At 45.7% G+C, this 21,131-nt stretch overlaps 2 protein-coding genes across 2 annotated transcripts in view; both read right to left on the reverse strand.

Annotated features, from left to right (window-relative positions):
* The window catches only part of LOC117642257 (nose resistant to fluoxetine protein 6-like), a 39,296-nt gene that overhangs the window by 11,686 nt on the left and 6,479 nt on the right, over positions 1–21,131 (reverse strand). The window contains exons 3-8 of the mRNA XM_034380250.1: positions 17,972–18,158; positions 16,159–16,338; positions 13,505–13,749; positions 12,369–12,586; positions 11,682–11,764; positions 7,469–7,626 (exon numbers count right to left, since the gene is read on the reverse strand). Of these exons, the coding sequence (XP_034236141.1) occupies positions 7,469–7,626; positions 11,682–11,764; positions 12,369–12,586; positions 13,505–13,749; positions 16,159–16,338; positions 17,972–18,041 (954 nt within the window). The 5' untranslated portion in view covers positions 18,042–18,158. The remainder of the gene's footprint in view (positions 1–7,468; positions 7,627–11,681; positions 11,765–12,368; positions 12,587–13,504; positions 13,750–16,158; positions 16,339–17,971; positions 18,159–21,131) is intronic.
* LOC117642259 lies at positions 2,707–7,093 on the reverse strand. The gene is made up of 11 exons (XM_034380252.1): positions 6,953–7,093; positions 5,530–5,675; positions 5,370–5,444; positions 5,187–5,276; positions 4,656–4,831; positions 4,516–4,582; positions 4,271–4,436; positions 3,813–4,003; positions 3,575–3,734; positions 3,354–3,481; positions 2,707–3,063 (listed from the first exon to the last, which is right to left on the reverse strand). The coding sequence occupies exons 1-11, from the start codon at positions 7,029–7,031 to the stop codon at positions 2,734–2,736; spliced, it is 1,608 nt and encodes a 535-aa protein (XP_034236143.1). The 5' UTR covers positions 7,032–7,093; the 3' UTR covers positions 2,707–2,733.

A 21,131-nucleotide genomic window follows, 5' to 3' on the forward strand; every position in this document is an offset into this window, starting at 1 on the left:
GGGTTTGCAGTTTTTTTTCACTGCATTAAAAATACCTTGTAAAAACAACACATGATGTTTGGGTGCAAATTTTATTTTATTGACATAATTACAAAGCAGTTCTGAGCGACACCAAAGGTTTACCATCAGACACAGCAAATCTCTGCCAAAGTGGCACATGAGAAAAGAACTCGCCTTGAGTTAAAAATAAAAAATTCATAGTATCATCAACAACATATGCACATGATTCAACACGGTAACTTAAAGTAGTTTTCAGTCTAAGAACAAAATAAACAGTATTTTGCAGAATCACAATGTGCTGAATTGTAGCAAAAATAGGAAATAAATCCTCATAACCTGTCACCACAACCATCTCCCTTTGATATGTTGTTCCCAACACATCAACAGATTTAACAACATTAACAATGTCATTTTCATTGAAAGTAACAACATCACAGAAATAAGGGTACAAATGAAGAGTGCTAGCTTGCACTGACTTTACTAATGAAAGGGCTTTAAAGTCAGGTTGTTGAGAATTACATGATAATTCGATTAAATGCTTGGCTAACTGAAGTTGTAATTTAACAGACACAGATAACGGCAGATGCACTCTAGAATTACATGAATGAGCATACAACTTTGACACCCGATGCTTTCGTTCAGAAGCTAAGGCTGAGAAATCAATCAATGGGCCATTGTTTCTTAAAGCTTCCGGCAGATGGGTTGACTTATGGTGCTTGGCTTTCAAATGAGATTTTGAAACCTTCATATACAATTCATGATGTTCTTCAATTAGTGACTTCAGATAAATATCAGTCCCTTCACTATGATGGGAACGAGTTACAATTTCAAGGATCTGTCTTAACACAAGATAATAACGCCAAGCATCACAAGTGGTTGGTACAAGGTCACTGATCATTTCTCCTAGGTACCTAGCTAAACATAGCATTTCAGATCCGGATAAATTCAAATTATCATTTTTAATCCTGTCAATTGTAATTTGAAATGCTGGAGGCTTGTTGCCTGCTTCTGTAGGACCATAATCAAAGCCTGAAATTCTCTCATGAAGAACATCTATGTCAAAGTATTCCCTTTCTACAATAAGTTCTTTGAAAATAGCACATAACCCATAATTCAGCATTCCCTCAAATACATCATGTAAAATGTCACAAGAAATATTTTGGGTGAGGTGATAGGATGGAATATCATTGAAAACACACTTTTCTTTGATACCAGTCAGTTTTGGATCACTTAATGCAACATCTTCATCATAGTTCTGGGGGTTTCTACGTAGACTAACATCACTGACACAACTGTGACGAGTGTCATGTAGATGCATCTTACAGATATTACAAAAATAATGAGCAGTAAAGCATTCTACCAAGCCTTGAATAGAATTATTACCCTTATTATCTGCAACAATGAGACCCAAGCAAAAAAATACCTTCAGATTACCTGTACTTAAAGAGATTTCAATACCAGTCTCTTCAAGAAACTTAAACTCATTGACAACTGGTGAGAAAATAATTCTGTTCCCAAACCTCTTCCGATCTTTCGTCAAAAACAGAGTCAGTAAAAACATATTAGCAAGAGATGATCTGATCTGAGGAGGCAGGGCAGGAATGGAAGCATACATAGCACCTAGACTATTAGCAGTGGCATGAGAACCTAGAACATTGTCGGGTTCAAAATCATCAAAATGAGCGTGGATAGGCAGCACAATTTGGCCCTGAAAGTTGGCTGAAATCTTACGCCACAAATCTCCCTGAACAAAATTTTTACACGAGGTTTCATTGTCCAGAGAATTAACATAATTCATGATCATGGCAAACATGCCTGGTAATTCAAGAAATGATTTCAGTACTTTCCGCAAGGGAACAAAAAGCCCATATGAAGAATCACGAACAAGCTCAAGGTTTCCCCCTACTCTCTCATAATCATCAAAATGACCATAGAGTTGAGGCTCTGGGCTAATATAAAATCCTTCTTTTTTCAAAGATTGCAACCTTTGATACTCAGTCAGTACAAATTCAAAAGGGTTGCTCAACATATCAAACATACATTTGATCTCATAAAGTTTATTTCTAAAGAGAGGATCATTACTCTCACAGTCATCAAAACACCGAAGGGTTTTTTCCTTCAGTGAAGAAACAATTCCACAGTTTAAGAAATCAGACATCATACCAATTATAGTTGTGACATTTTTCCTATTCATGTTTGGAATGGCACTCAACTCCGCAGAAATAATTTCAGCATTTTTACAAACAGCTTTCACAAAAGATTCTAAAGAAACTGGCTCATTAATTTCAATTGGTTGTGCATTAACATTGTTATCCAAATTATTTTCATGGATATTATCAATTCCCATATTTTCATGTCCAACACCCTCATCAACAACTTCAACATCATTAACTTCAACATCATTAACATCAACCTCAACATAATTAGCTTCATAAACATTAGCATTATTCACTCCTGGAGCAGCATGACTACGTTCAAGATGAGATATAAACTTGTGCAAGGAACTCCAGGATCTATGACAGTTTAACTGCATACAGGAGTATTTGTCAATGATGCTCATGTTGTGGTTTCCAAAAACAAAATGATCTTTCAGACTTTGGGGAGTCAAATAGTTCAAATGACAAATAAAGCATGTAAACATGATGGTGTCAAAAAACTAATAACAAAAATAAATAAACATTCAAAAAAAAAAAAACAAATCTATCACAAAAAAATGAAAGTAACGAAAGAGGATTAAAAAGAATAACTGTTAATCCAGCTGTGTTTGACGTCCTGCTTCTGGTCCCACTCCGTATTGATGTTGTAGATCACTTTTTGGAGCATCATCCAAATGTGGCTGCACTGTGGTGGATAGGAGCAATGCAGCGCATGGAAAACTTTGAAACACACATCCAGTGCTTCAACAACACTTCGGAGCTTGAACAGGAGATTGGCCACTGACATGTATGCAGTGGTGATGTTGGTCAGAGCAGGGCCCACAACAATCACAATGGGCCTGCCACCACCTTCCTCAGCATAACTCAGACGGAACGCATCCAAAGCTCGCTTCAAATCTCCTGGGACCTGTAATAAGACCAAAGGTAAAATATTATAACACAATATAAATATTCTGGGAAAATTTACTGGCATGAAAAATTTAATTTACTCTAATTCTATTAAAATTATAATTAGCCACTTTCTTCTTCAAAGAATAGAGGCGCAGACACCAGCTGTGTCAGACTAATTTCCTTACAGTACAAAGTCCCTAAATCTTCTGTTTCCTTACTGATGGTGTTAACTCCTCCTGATACATACATGCACCTAAGCTACCACTGCATATATTTAAAGGATAGTGTAAAAAAATCCATACATACCTTGACATGAAGAAGGTAACTGCTCCGCACCTCCACAACTGAAAATTTCACTGCTTTCCCTCCAATTAAAGCTCTGTGAGAGGCCCTAATGGAAGGCAGAAGAGCCAACAGGATAGAAGCACGGCTGTCTGAAAAATAATAAAGAAAGAAAAATTATAAGTTTGCAAACGGTATGGTACAATGTTAGATGAGAACGCAACAAAACTGTCTATTAAACTAACCTTTGGTCAGATCGTCACTCAAAAGTTTAAGGTATTCCTTTCCTGCTGAGTCTCGCACATCTTTCGCAGCAATGTTGAAAGTTCTCTTCTCAAAAACATCCCAGCGTACATGCAAATTGTCTTGGCAATTTGGATAGATTAAGGCAAAGTCCTGCAAGAGCTGAAATAAATTTTTAAAAATAGTTAGACAAGGGCCTCACTTAGCATTCAATGATGTTTCCTTTATATTAATGCGTACCAACTCAAAGCCTGATTTGTGCTTCAGCACCTCCCACTCCTCGAGATATGAGTTGACGTACGAAGAGTCTTGATTGAACAATTGCTGAAATCTCAGAGGTGCAGTTAAAGCCCACTTCCGCAGGACTTCAGGCCATGGAGTTCGGCCTGTAGATAACCATGCCTGTGCCTCAGTAATCTCAGATGTGATTGCTGCACAAGAGAAACAAAATATTAAAGACAAGACAATGTGAGCAGCAAATAATACTAACATACAGCCCCCCCCCACACACACACACACACATGCACAACAGCCCCTCCCCCCCCCCTCACACACACACACGCACAACAGCCCCCTCCTCCCCCCCCACACACACACATGCACAACAGCCCCCTCCCCCCCCACACACACACACGCACAACAGCCCCCTCCCCCCCCCCACACACACACACACAAAGAAAATTAGCGATGATACATACTCTGGTTGAGAAACGAAGAAAAACTGTTACGGGCACCAGCTTTGGTTGTTGAACTTGGCTTCGCTATTTTAGGTTTGTTCCTGCAGTTCTTCAATCTATGCGACAGTTTGCCCTCTGATCCTGTCTTAGAAGAGTGTTCTTGCTTCGGACCAACGTAATAGGTTTTCTGTAGGACAAGTAAGCAAATAAATATCAGCAACTTTTTAAGCAGAAACTTATAGAAAAAAATGAAAAGAAATACATACCTCACATTCTGTAGGGAAAAGTTCCACTATCTTTACAGCCAAATTCTGCAAGAGATTGTACGGGACTCTGAAAAATGAATTGGCAATAAATACAAGAAAGAACTATAGAAGGTACAAAACACCACAATTGTGAAACTTACTTCTCAGTGTGGACCTGCACATGCTCAATGATGATTTCAACAATTTTATTTCTCTGTGATTCTGTGAGGAAAACAGGTTGCTCCTCATCATCATCCTCTCCTAATGTTTGAGCTGCTTGGTAAGCCTTGACAATCTCTCTTCCTACCGAGTCACCATTAAGAGCTGCCAACAAATCCTGCAGAAAAACAAATTATATAATTCACAACTTTGGATTTGAAAATTTCAAGCGTCAACCCAGAAATTTTATTAAATCTAATGTTTAAGTACTAATTTAAAATAACTGCATCTGAACAGAGCAAAGAGGAATAATACTTTGATGATAAGATTGTGATATCAGTTAAAGAATAAGATTTGTATATTTTTACATGACTATAAACCAAAGCAATAGAGAATTAATTTATGCGCGACAGAAAAAATAAGAAACAATAAACCATTCTGAAACAAAACACTACCCACCCGTTCTCTTTCCGGACCAGTACCTCAAAATGCAACTTTAGATAAAATATTAAATCAATGATGAATTTACTTACAAAGTCTTCCACAAATTTGGAGTTTGCAAGAGCATTAAGTTTCGTCCCTGCAGCCGCACTCCCTGGCTCTGCACAAGAGGGTCCCGCTTCCTAAATGGAAAGAAACAATTACACAAAATTACAGGAAACGCAAAAAAGCAAAGCCTTCAAAAACACAAACAATTTAAAGATGACAAACATTACCTGACTAAGTGAATGGTGAGTCTTGCTCCTTTTAGAACTTGAGGCATTGGTGTTGGAACTCTCAGAATCTACCACCTAAAACAAAGGAAGGCAATCAGTAAATGTAATAAGGGGTGAACTGTATCAGTTAATTTAAAATCCACAGCAAAGAAGAACTCACATTGTGCGTGCGTTTTGGAACTGGGGCCATCTGCTTCTGCTCTGTAAGCTTGCCCCACAGGATGGCAACTTCTCCGGGGTAGGGCGTTATAGATGAGAGATCAGACTTCTCAACATATTTCAGTCCTTCAAGAGTGAACTTCAAATCTGAAAGTAAAGAAAGTTTATTAGTATATAGTTCATTGAATGTCACAAGCCATAAACAGAGTTCATAATGCAAGGCCTGACTCAAAGAAAGAAAGAAAGAAAAAGAAAGAAAGAAAAAAAGAAAGAAAGAGAATAATATAAGGGAGGAGAGTGGGAGGGGAGACTACATTCGCACAGCGTTTCGTCGCTCTGTCACTCTCGCACCCATACGGACCGGCTCACGAGTGTGACAGAGACAGAGCGATAAAGAGGATGTTCGGAATCTGCCTACAGTGCCGGTCGGCAGAGGCGGTTTGTCACTCTGTCTCTTTCGCTCCCTCGCGAAGAGCCGCCCGCCGTGTCGAGTGTGAGAGAGCGCGACGAAAACTTCTCGGATTGCAAGTCGCATCTCGTCGCTGTCTCTCTCGCTCTCATGAGGCGTAGAGTGCGAGACGGCAACGAGATGCGAGCAGCAATTCCGATTCCGAGTAGTGTGTGTCGCTCTCACACCTGTACGAGACGCCCCATGAGTACGAGAGAGACAAACCGACGAAAACGACTCTCGGAATTAGTCCGCAAGCAGACTCGCCTCGCCGCTGAGCATGGCAACACCAGCAGACTGATTCCGAATGTCTCTCTCGCATCATCGCACAGTGGGTCAGAAGACCGGCACAGACGGCCAAAACTATAGACGCCTTATGAGCTCCGTTGTCGCTAAAAGGGACTCGAACCGAACGTCTGACCCCTCTCATGGATTCCTTCCAATCCATTAGTGGGGTCACACGTTCGGTTCGAGTCCCATTTAACGACACTGGAGCTCAATACCCGTTCGATATTTTGGCCACCGCCACCGGTCTTCAGGCCCACTAAGCATACGGGACGCCCAATGAATGTGAGAGGCAAAGCAACGAAAATGACTCTCGGAATCAGTTTACAAGGCAAGCCGAGGCGCAGAGCACGCAGACCACGCTCAAGACCGTGCAACGCTAGGCGTTCCCGTCTCGCTCGTTCCTGCACACAGCACCTGTGGCAACCCCACTTCCACACTCGCAATGGCCGCGCCGCAGCTAGGCACAACGACGCAACACTTCACCTCGCATCACAACGCCGGGAACGCAAATCTGAATTGCGACTGTTCATGTTCCATCTTTCCGAGCACAAGAAGTGTCCATCGAAACCCGTCCGGACGGGCCGTCTGACCGGGCCGGGCTCGCTGCGTCGTCACTAACCTCAAACTCGCCTAGAGAACCGCGGCAGCAGCCCTCGCAAAAGCTAGCTTGGTGGTAAGGCGTACTCACCTTTGCATTTGTCCAGCAGATGAGGAAGTCCGCAGCTCGTTAGGAACCGCCCCAACTCCTCGTTGGCACTCGTAGTCATTTTGACAATGTTTACACGGTCGGCTTGGTCAATGCTCTGTCTTGCGGTTCGCTTGCAGGCGTTCTCCTCGCCGTCGCCGTGCCGTGCCGGCCGGCGCCGACCGGCGCTGCCTTCGGCTCGGCTCTCGGCTCCCGCTCGGCCCACCCGAAGCTCCCCGAAGTTGCCCGAGCCCGAAGGTGCTACGGCGAACGGACGGAACGACGAACAGAGTCCCCTACTCCCCCCCCCTCCCCCCTCTCCCCACCCCAGGCCCTGTGCCTTCCCCGCTCGGCCGCGCGCAGATGGCGTCGATACAATGCAAAATTTTTCTTGACGCACTTGTGCTTGGAAATTTCTTGATTCAAGAACTCCCGTTCTTGTTTCAAGACGTGGAATCAAGAATTTTGATTCAAGAAAAGTATTTTTCTTGGATCAAGAATCTATTTTTCTGGGTGCACGGAGAGGCCCTCTTGCACCAGGAAGTGATGGAAGACGACGACGCCCACGCACATGTATGTCTTGAGCCCCGACAATCCAGGGATCGAGTCTCTTTCGGCGGGCTGCGTCAGATCAGCCCATTGGCGGCGCATAGCAAAAGCAGACAGACCTTGCAGCCCTGGAATTGATCAGGCAAGAAATTACTCCAAATCTAGGGAGAATGACAAAATATACTTTGATGCTATGCGCGCAGTTATGCGGGCAAAAATTTTGCCGTGCCCGCAGGTGCCCGAAGAATATGCCTTCCGTTCTTTTCAAGTCCCAAGTCTGGAGCAGTAGAGCAGTGTTTGGCGACTTTTTGGAGAAAAAAGGTAAGTTTGGCAGTAAAAAGAAAGAGAGGAAAAGTTTGGCCGAAGGAACTTCGAATTTTGTCAGTGCTTCCGGCAAATCATTTACATTTTTGGCTGAGCGATAGCGAAGCCTGTTACTCCAGTGCGGTTGAAAAGTTTTGTCTGTCTGTCCGTCTGTCTGTGTGTGTGTGTACACTACTCCTCCTGAACGGCTCGGCCGATCTGGCTGAGATTTTGCAGGCTTATTAGGTATATTCTTGGCTCGGCACACGCGAAATTTCACTATCCCAGCTCAACTAGTTCAGTTATTATAGCCGAAAAACACCTAAAAAACGGCGAAAAATCGAGTTTTCTGCAGGTAGATCACCTCTGTCTTGAAGAAAGGGGAGTCTGGGGGGCGGGGCCCCCAAACTTCGCCAAGTTTAAAAGTTACAAGGGTCAAGATCGTGTTATCTGTAGATGAAGCAACTCTTTCTAGAATAAAGGGGGGTCAGCATGCAACACGTAAAGAAGTAACCGACGATGGACAAGCCAATGCCTGCCGAAGGCAGGCTAGCGCCGCAGGCCAAGGTAGGTCCGCCAGGCGCGGATTGGAGGAACAGGCCGCGAGATATCGCGAAGCCTGTTACGACAAGACGCGGTCTGGCGTATACCTACCTTGTTTAAATTGTCATTCAGCGCTATGTCAACGAGAAATGTCAACGAGCAATTAACATGTCATTCCAACAGTGCCATGATACATGACATGAAACACCTCTCCACCACCAAAAAAAGGTGTCATTCCAGCTGCTTTCAGGCGGTTCACATCCCCTAGCCAAAAATAGCGGCAGAAGACGGGTGCTTTCTGACAGCTGCAGAAATGTTTCTTATAAAAAGATGCCGTTTTCTCCGAAAAATCACTTGTTGCTGTGTATTCCGGCCGGAATTACCGTACGCGCCTCTTCTACTACCAACAGTAAGTGTCATCTGTTCCCGCGGACGTACTTTGCATGTTCGGCCATGTGCTTGAGAGGTTAGGTCGGTACCGTGATGAACGGGCGAAGATCTTGACCTGTTGTCACTTGCCTCTTGTCTCATTCATTATACTGGTCATGTCATTGAATGAATGAAAACTTAATGTGGCATCTTTCCTTCCTTGTGCCATTTATGACATTGAATTATTGGGAGCTTTTGGCAAAGCAAACATGTTCGCTCACGATAGATGTTACTTGTGTTGCAGTGATCGATGTCGCCAATTTGAGCAGTCGGCGAAACCGCCGATGTGTGTACGGGCTGAGGGGCTTGCGCCTGCGGCCCAACCCGCCCCCCAGGAGGCCTACTGGGGTGAGTTATTTTGTTGTGTTTGCCCTTTCCTCGTCGGTGAACCTTACTCTTGGGTTGCTATCCTCTCCACATGTTAACGAGCTATCCATGGGTTTCAGTCTTAACTTCACTGTCCCGAACTTTGTTTAACAGTATTGCTCGTGAATTTTGTCCTCAACTCTGAGCTGCTTGTCCCTCCCCCTTCGGTGTTCCCAACACTAAATGCTGTGCCCTGCTGACATGAAATTTTCCGGGGATGTTGTTGCGTAAACTATTCTGTTTGCCTTCTCCCCTTCGGTGTTTCCAACACTGAATGCTCTGTCAGTATTGTTCTGAAATTTTGTTGTCAACTCTTGAGTTCATTAAAGAAAATACTTTGTAATTTAAGAACTATTTCTTAGAGTAACACAGTAAATTAGTTTGTATGTATGCTCAATACTTTGTCAGGTTTAAAGGGTGCACTGTAACTTATAGATTTATTGACGATTTGTTACAGGGTGCGGTTGGTGCCGGGGCGCATCCCCAACCCCCCAACAGCAACACCGCACACTCCAACTCCAACTGACTCCTAACCACTCCGACGCTGCAACCCACCTCCCAGTCATCCGGACGAGGCTGGTTGGCATCCGCAGAAGTTATTCAACATCGCAGCCGAGGGGTCGGGGGGTTTCAAGTTTGTGTTTGGTTTTTATTATATTTATTATTTCAAGTGATGTTGTGCACAGTAGTTGACACAACTACACGGATCCCGTAAGTTTTTTTAATGTTAACTTACTTCCCTAAGAGAAGTCATTACATTGATACAAGAGCCAAATGTATTTCTACTAGAAGCAAAGTGATTATTGTATTTAAAACCATTTCCAAATTTCCCAAGTGAAGTCATTACATTGATTATTGTGATGCAAGAGCCAAATGTATTTCTACTAGAAGCAAAGTGATTATTGTATTTAGAACCATTTCCAAATTTCCCTAAGAGAAGTCATTACATTGATACAAGAGCCAAATGTATTTCTACTAGAAGCAAAGTGATTATTGTATTTAAAACCATTTCCAAATTTCCCAAGTGAAGTCATTACATTGATTATTGTGATGCAAGAGCCAAATGTATTTCTACTAGAAGCAAAGTGATTGTTGGCTGAGCGATAGCGAAGCCTGTTACTCCAGTGCGGTTGAAAAGTTTTGTCTGTCTGTCTGTCTGTCTGTCCGCACTACTCCTCCTGAACGTCTCGGCCGATCTCAATGAGATTTTGCACACTTTTTTGGTATGTCCTTGGCTCGGCACACCCGAAATTTCACTATCCTAGCTCAACTGGTTCGGTTTTTATAGCCGAAAAACACCTAAAAAACGGCGAAAAATCGAGTTTTCTGCAGGCAGGTCACTCCTGTCTTAAAGAAAGGGGTCTGGGGGGCTCCGCCCCCCAGCCTCAGCAAGTTAAACAGTGACAAGGGTCAAGATCGTGTTATCTGTAGATGAAGTAACTCTATCTAGAATGAAGGGGGGCCTGGGGGCGGAGCCCCCCAGCATGCAACAAGGTAGAAGTAACCGACGGTGGACAAGCCGTTGCCTGCCGAAGGCAGGCTAGCGCCGCAGGCCAAGGTAGGTACGCCAGGCGCGGATTGGAGGAACAGGCAGCGAGATATCGCGAAGCCTGTTACGACAAGACGCGGTCTGGCGTAAACCTACCTTGTTTAAAAATATTGAACAATTTCTAATTAAATGAAAAAAAGAGTCAAGACTGACTTCTGTTTAGAGTCTTGAAACCACATTTTAAAAATGCAATAAAACAAAGTGCATTATTTAAAAAATTGAAGTCTTAGGAACTGTGCGAAGCTTTGCCGGCAGAATGTGTATCTTTTTGATGGCACTTCAAAGACTTTTTGAGGCAATCTTTCTACAGGTTTATCAGGATTGTGTGACAGTTCAGGTGGACCTCCAATGAACAGGACGGCCGGCCGTTCACTGAGATTCCAAACGCGATGAGTTTAGCACGTATGGTGCGATGCAGCTGAGATATCGCACCATACGTGCGATGCGATAGCCATCGCACCATGCGTGCGATGCATCCCGAAAGTGCCCTATGCTAATGCATGGGAATGGGGAGTCATCGCACTTCATGTGCGATGCTTTTGAATCGCACCAATTGACGCTATACTCATCGCGTTTGGATTCTCAGTGTTCCACGTCTGCCCAGCTCCATTTCCTTTCCTGTGTTCATACACTGTGGTGTCACAATAAGAACGACGCGCGATGATATTAGGACGTGTCCGTGTCAAAGAGTTTCAAGTTTTAGAGAGCGATATTTAACATAACATATCATATAGCTAGGACACTGGTAAAACTAAAGCGTAACTCTATGCTTGAGTCAAGCATAAAGTTACGCTTGAAGACGTTACGCTTGAAATGAAGCATACTTGGGATATTCCCCCATGCATTGAGATAGGGAGAATCTTGGCCGATGAGCCTGATTCGCTTGATTTCAAGCATACACTGATTGCGCTTGAAAACGGAGGGTATAATACTACGTTTCAGTTTTACCAGTGGATGGATGATGGACGGAGAACCATTGCAGATCCACCTTACCTTGGACTTTCTTCAGGCCAGCTACAACATTTAGATCAATGATGCTGCCAGCGAGGACCAACAAAGCAATGAGCACTGTTACACTGCAAAAAAGAAAGAAAAATTAAGAATATCCACTTAGTAACTCCAGGAGAGGATGTAATACCTAACGGAGATAACTGAGATAACTCGGCCACAAGGCTGAGCAGTGCTTTTCTGTAATTTGTTGTTAAGCGTCCTTCGCGAATGTGGACTCCCTTCACTTCTTTTTCTTATTTTTATCACAATGATTATTGGACGAAGTGTACACACGATTACCAGAGTGGCTGACCCTCGGAGATAACTCATTTTAGGAGTCGGGTCAAACAATTTGGTGTAATGATGCAAACCATCCTGAGGCAAAATGGTAAGATAAAAACTCAATTTGGAGATGAGTCCAATTATTCCCTTCTTCCGCTTCCTGGATCAAATGTCATGGGACTTCGTTCCGTGCAATTTTTAGCCCATACCAACGGTGAAAACCATCCCGTGTCCGACAGCACAAATTGTCAAACAAAGGTTTGATTTGCAGTGGGCGGGGGACAATATGTGTCGCCAGAATAGGGAAAGAGAAGGCTCTGGGCCCCTTGGGATGTGTGGTTCCAATTACACTCCCACAATCTCAGCACGATTTTGACTTCAATGTGGAGATGTGTCAAGCTGACTCACCCCGCGAGGACCATCCTGGTGCTGCTGCCGTCCGTGACGTGGTGGCGGCGGGTGCAGAACTTAGGGTGCTCCACCGCCGCGGCCCAGCGCACGTCCCCGTCCGACTGGGGATGGCGCCGCGCCGCACGGTTCACGGCCTCGGCGGAGCAGGACGCCGGCAGGCACACGCCGAAGCGCAGCCTGCCCAGCGGGACCACGGCACGGTGCTGCCCGTGGCCCTGTGGCGCGCACACCAAATGTATTTTCAAATAACAGGAAAAGTAGCGATATACATCGGCAACTTTGGCCCGTCCCGTACATTAACAAATGTGTGAATTTCGCCTTTGTTTAACCCTGACGGGTTTGAACCTGAGTCTGGGATCAAAAGAGATGTTATTTTCGTCATCAGCGCCCTCAAAAACCTAAGAAACAATGCAAAAACTCGAATAAAAAGAATGTTCAAAATATACCCCACTGGGATTTGAACCCGGGTCCAAACTTCTCCGATTCGCTTGAAACTGGCACCGTTGGTTTTGTCTCGTCGCCCCGATTCCAAAAATACCCCTACATGCCCTGCTAGCTGTATCCGTTGCCGAAATCCTCCTCGACCCCATGTAGACCATGATGCACCTGCAGCAGCGCCCCCCGGGGCTCGGATCGGATTTGCTGCCACCGGGCGGTTCTTAGGGTCACCCAAGGAGGCTGCATACCAAATTTGGTCAAGATCGGACCACGGGAAGTCCTCGGACGAACGGACGAACGGACGCACAGCAGGGATCATACTATATGCCCGTCCCTCCGTCATTTTTTTACAAAAAAATAAACGGGACGGGCCAAAAAAAGCACCAGGCGTCACAGCTTTTTTTGTGCAGGAAAACAACAAGGATCAACTTTTTGTACTATGCTCAAAGGAACGTGACATTTTGTCACGTTTGTTTGAACGTATGCCACGGTCCTGAAATGACAGTGTGGGAACAAATGGCCCAAACTCGGGCAAAACCGGATCTTTTCCCGCACCTGCGGTACTTTCATGGAGATTCCCGGAGAATCTTCGTTTATCACCAAGGATCTTCGCAATTTAACGAAGGGTTCTTCGACTTAACCCTTCCCAGAGGTCTCATCGTAAATCATACAGATTTATTCTCGCAGTGCCCTATCTTCATCATGGCGTGGACGTTGGCGTAGGGGCCCACGTGATTCACGGTGCCCCAGGCTGCGGTCCCCGAGGCGGTGGAGGGGCGGAAGGGGTCGGTGCGCAGCGTCACCAGGCAGTACTGCGGCTCCACGGGTGCAGCGGTGGCGTGCGGCCAGGCCAAGCCCAGGCACTCGTCGAAGTCGCCCAGGCTGTCCGTCACGCCGCGCAGCAGGCCCGGCGAAGGGCCCGCGCTGCTGGCGTCCAGCACTGGGCACGGAACAAAGCGCTCACCGCATCTTCACTCCCATGCCAGGAACAGGACATAACGTTCAAACGAATGTGACAAAATGCAGGGGGCGGCACGGCCTAGGAAGCGCGTGAAGCCATGCGCGAGTGAGGTGCAGGGGTTACTTATTTTGCTTCGATTGTAAGATCTAGCCCGTTGCTTGCAAAACGCTTTGCACAGATCGAAAGAGCACAAAATTTGGGGTGCATTAGGCCTAGTAGACTGCCCGATACTTTCAATACAACCGAACACAAGGGCGGAATCATTTACATTAACATGGCGCATTTGAGTTTTTAGCAGATGATACCTTTACTTAAAAACATACCTGAAACTACAACTACAAGACATATAAAGGTGTCAGCTAGCTTTTACTCGAGAGTCCAAAAACCAAGTGTATATCCAACAATATAATGGGGGCTGGCTGCCGGGGCGGGATGGTGCGTCTGTCTGGCTGTGCCTTGCCTGCGCCGCAGCCTGCGCGGAATTCGACAATGGCACCCCCGTCTGGCGCGCGACGGCCGGGCTGCGCGCAACATTGGCAATGCCTCCCCGCTACGGCGCAGATGCACTGCGTGCTCGCAAACCAAACGGACACGGCGCGGCGGCGGTGCAGGCCACGGCACAAAGGACTCAGTTTTTAGCAGATGATTCCTTTGCTTTAAAACATACACCTAAAACTATTAAATACTATCTTTGGAATGAGCCCATACTACCCAGTAGAAGAAAACCAAACGCGTATCATCTGCTTTCATTAACGTTCGTTGAATGAGATTTTTCCCTCAATTTTATGATTTTTGTGTTTTTGGTGATTTTACTGCACCTTAAAATTAGGTTAGGGGGGAGTTTCAAGAACAGCAATTAGCCTAATGCACCCTAAATTTCAAGCCCTTTCCATCGGTGCAAAGCGTTTTGAAAATCACAGTCTGGTTTTATAATTTTCGAACAAGGTTGCGAAAAACCTTTGCACAGAAAAAGAACTGGGTTTGGCCGGCTGGCGATTTCAATACAACGAACACAAGGGCGGAATCATTTACATTAACATGGCGCATTGAGTTTTTAGCAGATGATACCTTTACTTAAAAACATACCTGAAACTACAACTACAAGACATATAAAGGTGTCAGCTAGCTTTTACTCGAGAGTCCAAAAACCAAGTGATATCCAACAATATAATGGGGGCTGGCTGCCGGGGCGGGATGGTGCGTCTGTCTGGCTGTGCCTTGCCTGCGCCGCAGCCTGCGCGGAATCGACAATGGCACCCCGTCTGGCGCGCGACGGCCGGGCTGCGCGCAACATTGGCAATGCCCCCTTGCGTCACGGCGCAGATGCACTGCCTGCTCTGCAAACCAAACGGACACGGCGCGGCGGCGGTGCAGGCCACGGCACAAAGGACTCAGTTTTTAGCAGATGATTCCTTTGCTTTAAAACATAACCACGTTAAACTATTAAATACTATCTTTGGAATGAGCCCATACTACCCAGTAGAAAAAACCAAACGCGTATCATCTGCTTTCATTAACGTTCGTTGAATGAGATTTTTCCTCAATTACAGAGGTTGCCTGCCTCCTGGTGCACTTTACTGCCACCTTAGTCAGCCGCCCTCTGGCCCATGGGCGAGTTTCAGGCACCAGCAACTTGAGCCTAATGCCGGCCAATTCGAGCCGAGCTCCATCGGGCAAGCGTTGGCACGCCTGGTTCAACCGGACCATCCCAGATCTCTACTTGCACTGACGGCGCGAGCATCGCTCCACGCTCTCCCTAGGCCGTTGCCGCCCCCCTGCAAAATGTCACGTTCCTTTGAGCATTGTGTCATGTCCGTTTGAATGGAATGGAATAAGCTCTTGTATGGCCAGTTGGTTATTTTCCCAACTTTTCCGGGAACTTTCCCAACTGGGAAAACCCTGTACAGGAATGATGTGAAGACGAACCCAGAGGTGAAGGCAAGTTGCTTGATGATTTGTCAACCCTAAAAATAGGTGACATACTGGTAGGTGCCCAGAAAGTGGGCGCCAAAGCCACCCTAAAAAGTGGAGCAGGCGACAAAGGCACTCAGTCTGACAAAAGTCGAGTGAAGAGCACCATAGTGTTTTGAGATTTACAGACCTGCTCTACAAATCCCAGAGCCGAGACCAAAAGTCTCGCCAAGTTTAGGTCACACCTCAAAGCAGTGGTGGATCCAGAGGAAGCCTGGCCTTGGGGGGGGGGGGGGGGGGCAAAGTAGCACTTTATGCCTACCTTTCAGGCCCCCTCTTTTGGCCTGACCAAATTTTGGTGAAACTTTGAGGTCTGACCAAAACTTGGCGAGACTTAATGTCTCGCCATATTTTGGCGCGAAGTCTTTCCATCCAAATTGCAGCGTGATCTGAGTGGTTCACAGAAATAGGACTTACTTCTCGCGGCCCAAGCCGAGTGGTTGTGAAAATGTTCCATGACCAGGCGGCTATCCGCAGCGCACTGTCGATCCTCGGGGTGGATGTCCGCCTCGTCCGCCGCGTCGGCAAGCCAGGTCCCGATCCACGATGGCCAAGGGACCAGACGGCTGGGAGCGAGCTGCCCTGCGGCCGGCGCACCTAGCGATCACAGAGCATGACCTCAGGATTCGACTTCGGAGTGGTAACCCCACACCGTTAAAAATCCACTGTAATATTACAACACAATCACCTACAGTAATGCTGTTTAATAACAACAGTATTGTTTTGTGTCTGAACGGGAAACCCATCCAGAAACAGCACTTTCGTTTCATAACAATTTCCTTGTCAAGTAACAACAATGTAATCGTTATTCAAAATAGTTGTGTTGTCGTTGAACAGGTTTCATGTTTAGAAACAGCCTTTTGCAATCTTAAAACATATATTGTTGTCAGGTTACAAGGGTCTTGTTTAATAACAGCACGATGAAATCAACACAAATGTTGGGAAGACATCGTTGAAGACTCCAAAGAAGTATTGTTTTATTACAATCGAACTGTCAGAAAACAGCACCGAGGGCTACAACATGCTTATAATAATAAAACAAGTCGTGCTGTTATCAAACTTAACAGCATAAGTGCTGTTAATTTACAGCAATTTTTTTTAACAGTGCAGCACGCCGCGGTGTCGCAAAAGTTGCCCAACGACAGAAGCAAAGTGTGACACTTCCCCCTGCCACTGAATCGACGCCGGTTTATTGTACTTGCTAAGTTCGCTGTTGCCAGTGTGTTGAATGAAGTGTACACTGTAAAAAATTATGTTGTAATTTAGCAGTAAATATGTTGCTAATTTTCTTAGCGATCAAAGTTGTTTTCAAATGACTTTCGTTGTTTACTAACGAGTTGCGTCGTTCGTCCACAAGATGTTTGTAAACCGGTAGACAGCCTTATTTGCATCAATTTTTATTGCCGATTAGGTCACAGACCTAGTAGAGTCCCGGTTACCCCGCAGTAACCACTTCTTAGATTGTCCGGGTTGTTTGTACGCAGCAAAATATTGTTTTGAAACAGCATAAGTCATAAAAATAATTAGCAACGAATTCGTCGTTTTAAAACAAGCAAACTTGTTCACAAACAACAGCGTTGTCGAGGTTGGTAATTGTGTTGTTGTTTTAAAACAACAATTTTTAACAGTGTAAAGTAAATATGTTAGGTTCAAAGGGTCACCCGGGTTTGCGATTCCCACGATTTTTCGCACTCTGGAGTGCTATAATTTAATTATTGCATATTATTTTTGCAATTACCACTCCCAATTTTTGCGATAAAGAGCGTTCCTTAGTAACTTTTATAACACTTCTTTTATGCGATAACTTTTTACAGCATTTCGCTTGTATTCATTGTAACAAAAAAAGTGATACTTTATTGCAGAATGAAGTTAAAATTTTTAATGCAGATTTTTGTGAACCCCATTGCAAAAAAAAAAAAAAAGGCCCAACTAAAATTTTTTTCCAGTAATGAAAATTGCGTTCTAAGAGCGAAAAATTTGTTGGACGAGCGGAAAGTTCATTGCAGCAGTGAATTCGTTGGTTGACACTACCGAATTAAGAGTCTGCTACTGCAACAATCCAATTTGCTGCTGCAACGATGGATTCGTTGTTGAGGCAACAAAATTTTCTGCTCTCCTTACGACATTTTCGCTACTGGTACGGAACATCTTAGTTGGGCCAAAACCAACCGAAGCATTGGTTGGGCTCACTAAAATTTGGTTGGACTAATTACTTCTTTTTCGTGCTTACCTCCGTGCACCTGTGCGGCCGCTGCGACGAGCAGCTCGAACGCGAGTATGAACACAGCGCGATGACCCATCGTGGCAACGTCTCTGGCTGAGCTCGTGACGGTGACTACGAACACGAACCGGTTCGCACCACGACCCACAGAGTAGTCACTTGGAATCGCTCCAGAGCCTAGTAGCCACGTGCTGCACTGCAAACATGAGAGAAGGGCGCCCTGGAGTCCCAGCTTTTTCGGGCCGGGACGCCGCCTGGCCGAGGTTTGCACCACTTTGCGGCTAAACGGCTCATCGCACAACATTTCTGACAAGCTCAGAAGATTCAGGAAGGTCTTTTACGTGCCCCGGCGTCGTTACATTTTGATTTGGTCAACCGGGGACCGAATGCGGCGAGCCTGAAGGGCGGCAGTGTGGCGCGGCCGAGGGTCCGCAGCGGCTGGCTGCCTGATGGCTGGCCGCCGGCTACCCCCACCCTACCGCTACAGGCCAGTAGACACCGATTTCTTGGTTCAAACTTGTGTTAGGTGTCATATTACACGCTTAGACGAAGACAACGTGTCGTTTTCACCGTTGTTTCTTCTTAAAAGGCACGAAATATTCATCAAGCGGTAGGGTGGGGGAAGCCGGCGGCGGCCAGCCATCAGGCAGCCATCAGGCAGCCAGCCGCTGCGGACCCTCGGCCGCGCCGCACTGCCGCCCTTCAGGTTCGCCGCGTTCGGTCCCCGGCTGACCAAATCAAGATGTAACGACGCCGGGGCATGTAAAAAACCTTCCTGAATCTTCTGAGCTAGTCAGAAATGTTGTGCGATGAGCCGTTTAGCCGCAAAGTGGTGCAAACCTCGGCCAGGCGGCGTCCCGGCCCGAAAAAGCTGGGACTCCAGGGCGCCGGGCGCCCTTCTCTCATGCTGTAAAGCACCGGCGCTCTTATTGGCTGAGCGATAGCGAAGCCTGTTACTCCAGTGGGGTTGAAAAGTTTTGTCTGTCTGTCTGTCTGTCGGTCTGTCTGTCCGCACTACTCCTCCTGAACGGCTCGGCCGATCTCGGTGAGATTTTGCACACTTCTTGGGTATGTCCTTGGCTCGGCACACGCGAAATTTCACCATCCTAGCTCAACTGGTTCAGTTTTTATAGGCGAAAAACACCTAAAAAACGGCGAAAAATAGAGTTTTCTGCAGATAGACCACTTCTGTCTTGGAGAAAGGGGGGTCTGGGGGGCGGAGCCCCCCAGCCTCGACAAGTTAAAAAGTGACAAGGGTCAAGATCGTGTTATCTGTAGATAAAACAACTCTATTTAGAATGTAGGGGGGTCTGGGGGGCGGAGCCCCCCAGCATTCAACAAGTTAAAAAATAACCGACAACGGACAAGCCATTGCCTGCCGCAGGCAGGCTAGCGCCGCAGGCCAAGGTAGGTACGCCAGGCGTGGATTGGAGGAACAGGCAGCGAGACATCGCGAAGCCTGTTACGACAAGACGCGGTCTGGCGTAAACCTACCTTGTGACACGGTTCGCCGAAAGGATTGCCCTCAGGCTTCAAGGACATAGGATACACCTCTCAAGTTGCCTATTCTGTTCTGAGCTTAATTGAAATATTGACAAAGTAGGCTAATTGTGGCTTAGGAAAAAGGCTCAACGTGTCGCACTGAGCAATAAATGATAAGACATATGTCCAAATTGATCCCGGAAGCGGAAGAAGGGGATAACTCCATTTTGGCAATTTTTCAGGGGAAAGAAAAAAACTGTTGGCAGGGAAAACTAAAACTAGACAAAGTAATGATAACAAGTTCCAGAAGCGTACACTGCAAATCCAAAGGCGATACTTGAGGGTTTGTTTTAGCGACACAATCGAGTATGGCCAACAAACGACCTTTCCGCAAAATCTTGCCTTGAAAACGGTAATGCACAAAAGCATTGCAAAAATTTGGCGATACTTTCGAGTATCGTCAAAATTTGGCAATAAACAAAGAACTAGTCCCCTTGAATTGTACAAAGTTTCTTGCCAAATGATCCAGGAAGCGGAAAAAGGGAATAATTCGACTTATCTCCAAGTTGAGTTTTTCAAATTTGATTATATTATAAGGAAGGTGTTCGCCAGACCGTGTCTTGTCGTAACAGGCTTCGCGATGCTGCGCCAGTTTCGACAATCCACGCCTGGCGTATACACCTACCTTGCCCTGCGGCGCTAGCCTGCCTTCGGCAGGCTGTACTTGGCCAAGCATGCGTTTGTAAATGTGTACTTGGAAGCATGCATTTTTAAGTGTGTACTTAGTAGACAGTTAGGTTTGCACTGTAGTCATTATTATTTGATTGGAACAGTGTTCACTAGGGTGGGCCGTGAAACACGATTTTTCGATATCGCAACCGTAATAGCGCGCCAAAGTTACTTCATGGCAATACAAACTCAACGCGATCTGGGCCAGGTCTGTAACTTAAAGCTTGACCCTCGCGCATCCACGTTGAAAATTGGAAAATTCGACTTTTACGGGTTTTTCTAAAAACAGCCATAGAAACTGAACCAGATGTCCAAATGATGTTTCCGAGACGGAAATGGAAACGTCTGATCATGCTTTATCAGTTTATGACCACCGGAACCCTCTACGAGCAGTAGGGGGCCGATGGGAGAAAATAACAAAATAACAATTTTTTTCCGTTTCTTCCAAAATGCAAAAATTGCCTTCAGGGTTTGATACGGCCATCCTGACGTCACCGTACCCGAACCATACCCCGAATCTTCTTCTCTAAGGGCCCATTTCCCGTTTTAAGCACACGGGGTACCCCGGGATCCGTTCACACGTTAGGATTTGGACGCCAAAAACACATGTTTTACTAAATATGCAAATTATCGGTACTCAGGGCACTGTAGGGCACTCGTCTCGTCCGTATGAACTGTAGGGACTCAAAATCGATTACTAGATGGTGTCTTGGCGTCACAGGCACCTACTAATATATTGACAATCAGATGGAGAGACCTTTAAAACGCTATTTCCATTGAAGGTTCGGTTAAATCCGTTTTCCAACATTAGGTTTTCACTATACTGCTCTTGGCTCGCCCGGAAAATCCGAGACGACTCAGCCCTCACCACGAGAAGGTGGCAGCACGTCGAGATGCACCACCACCCTTACCCAACCAACCACAGATGGGGCTGCGACACACTGGTAAAAATGTCGTA

This window comes from Thrips palmi, unplaced genomic scaffold (genome assembly GCF_012932325.1).
Source record: "Thrips palmi isolate BJ-2018 unplaced genomic scaffold, TpBJ-2018v1 HiC_scaffold_16, whole genome shotgun sequence".
In the NCBI taxonomy this organism is placed as follows: domain Eukaryota; kingdom Metazoa; phylum Arthropoda; class Insecta; order Thysanoptera; family Thripidae; genus Thrips; species Thrips palmi.

Excerpts from the sequence above, each read along its gene's own strand:
- LOC117642259 (XM_034380252.1), bottom strand. The coding sequence starts at position 7,031 with ATGACTACGAGTGCCAACGAGGAGTTGGGGCGGTTCCTAACGAGCTGC. Across the intron at positions 4,832-5,186 it reads CCAAATTTGTGGAAGACTTT|GATTTGTTGGCAGCTCTTAA; the intron begins GTAAGTAAATTC and ends GTTTTTCTGCAG. Across the intron at positions 3,735-3,812 it reads ACAAATCAGGCTTTGAGTTG|CTCTTGCAGGACTTTGCCTT; the intron begins GTACGCATTAAT and ends AATTTATTTCAG.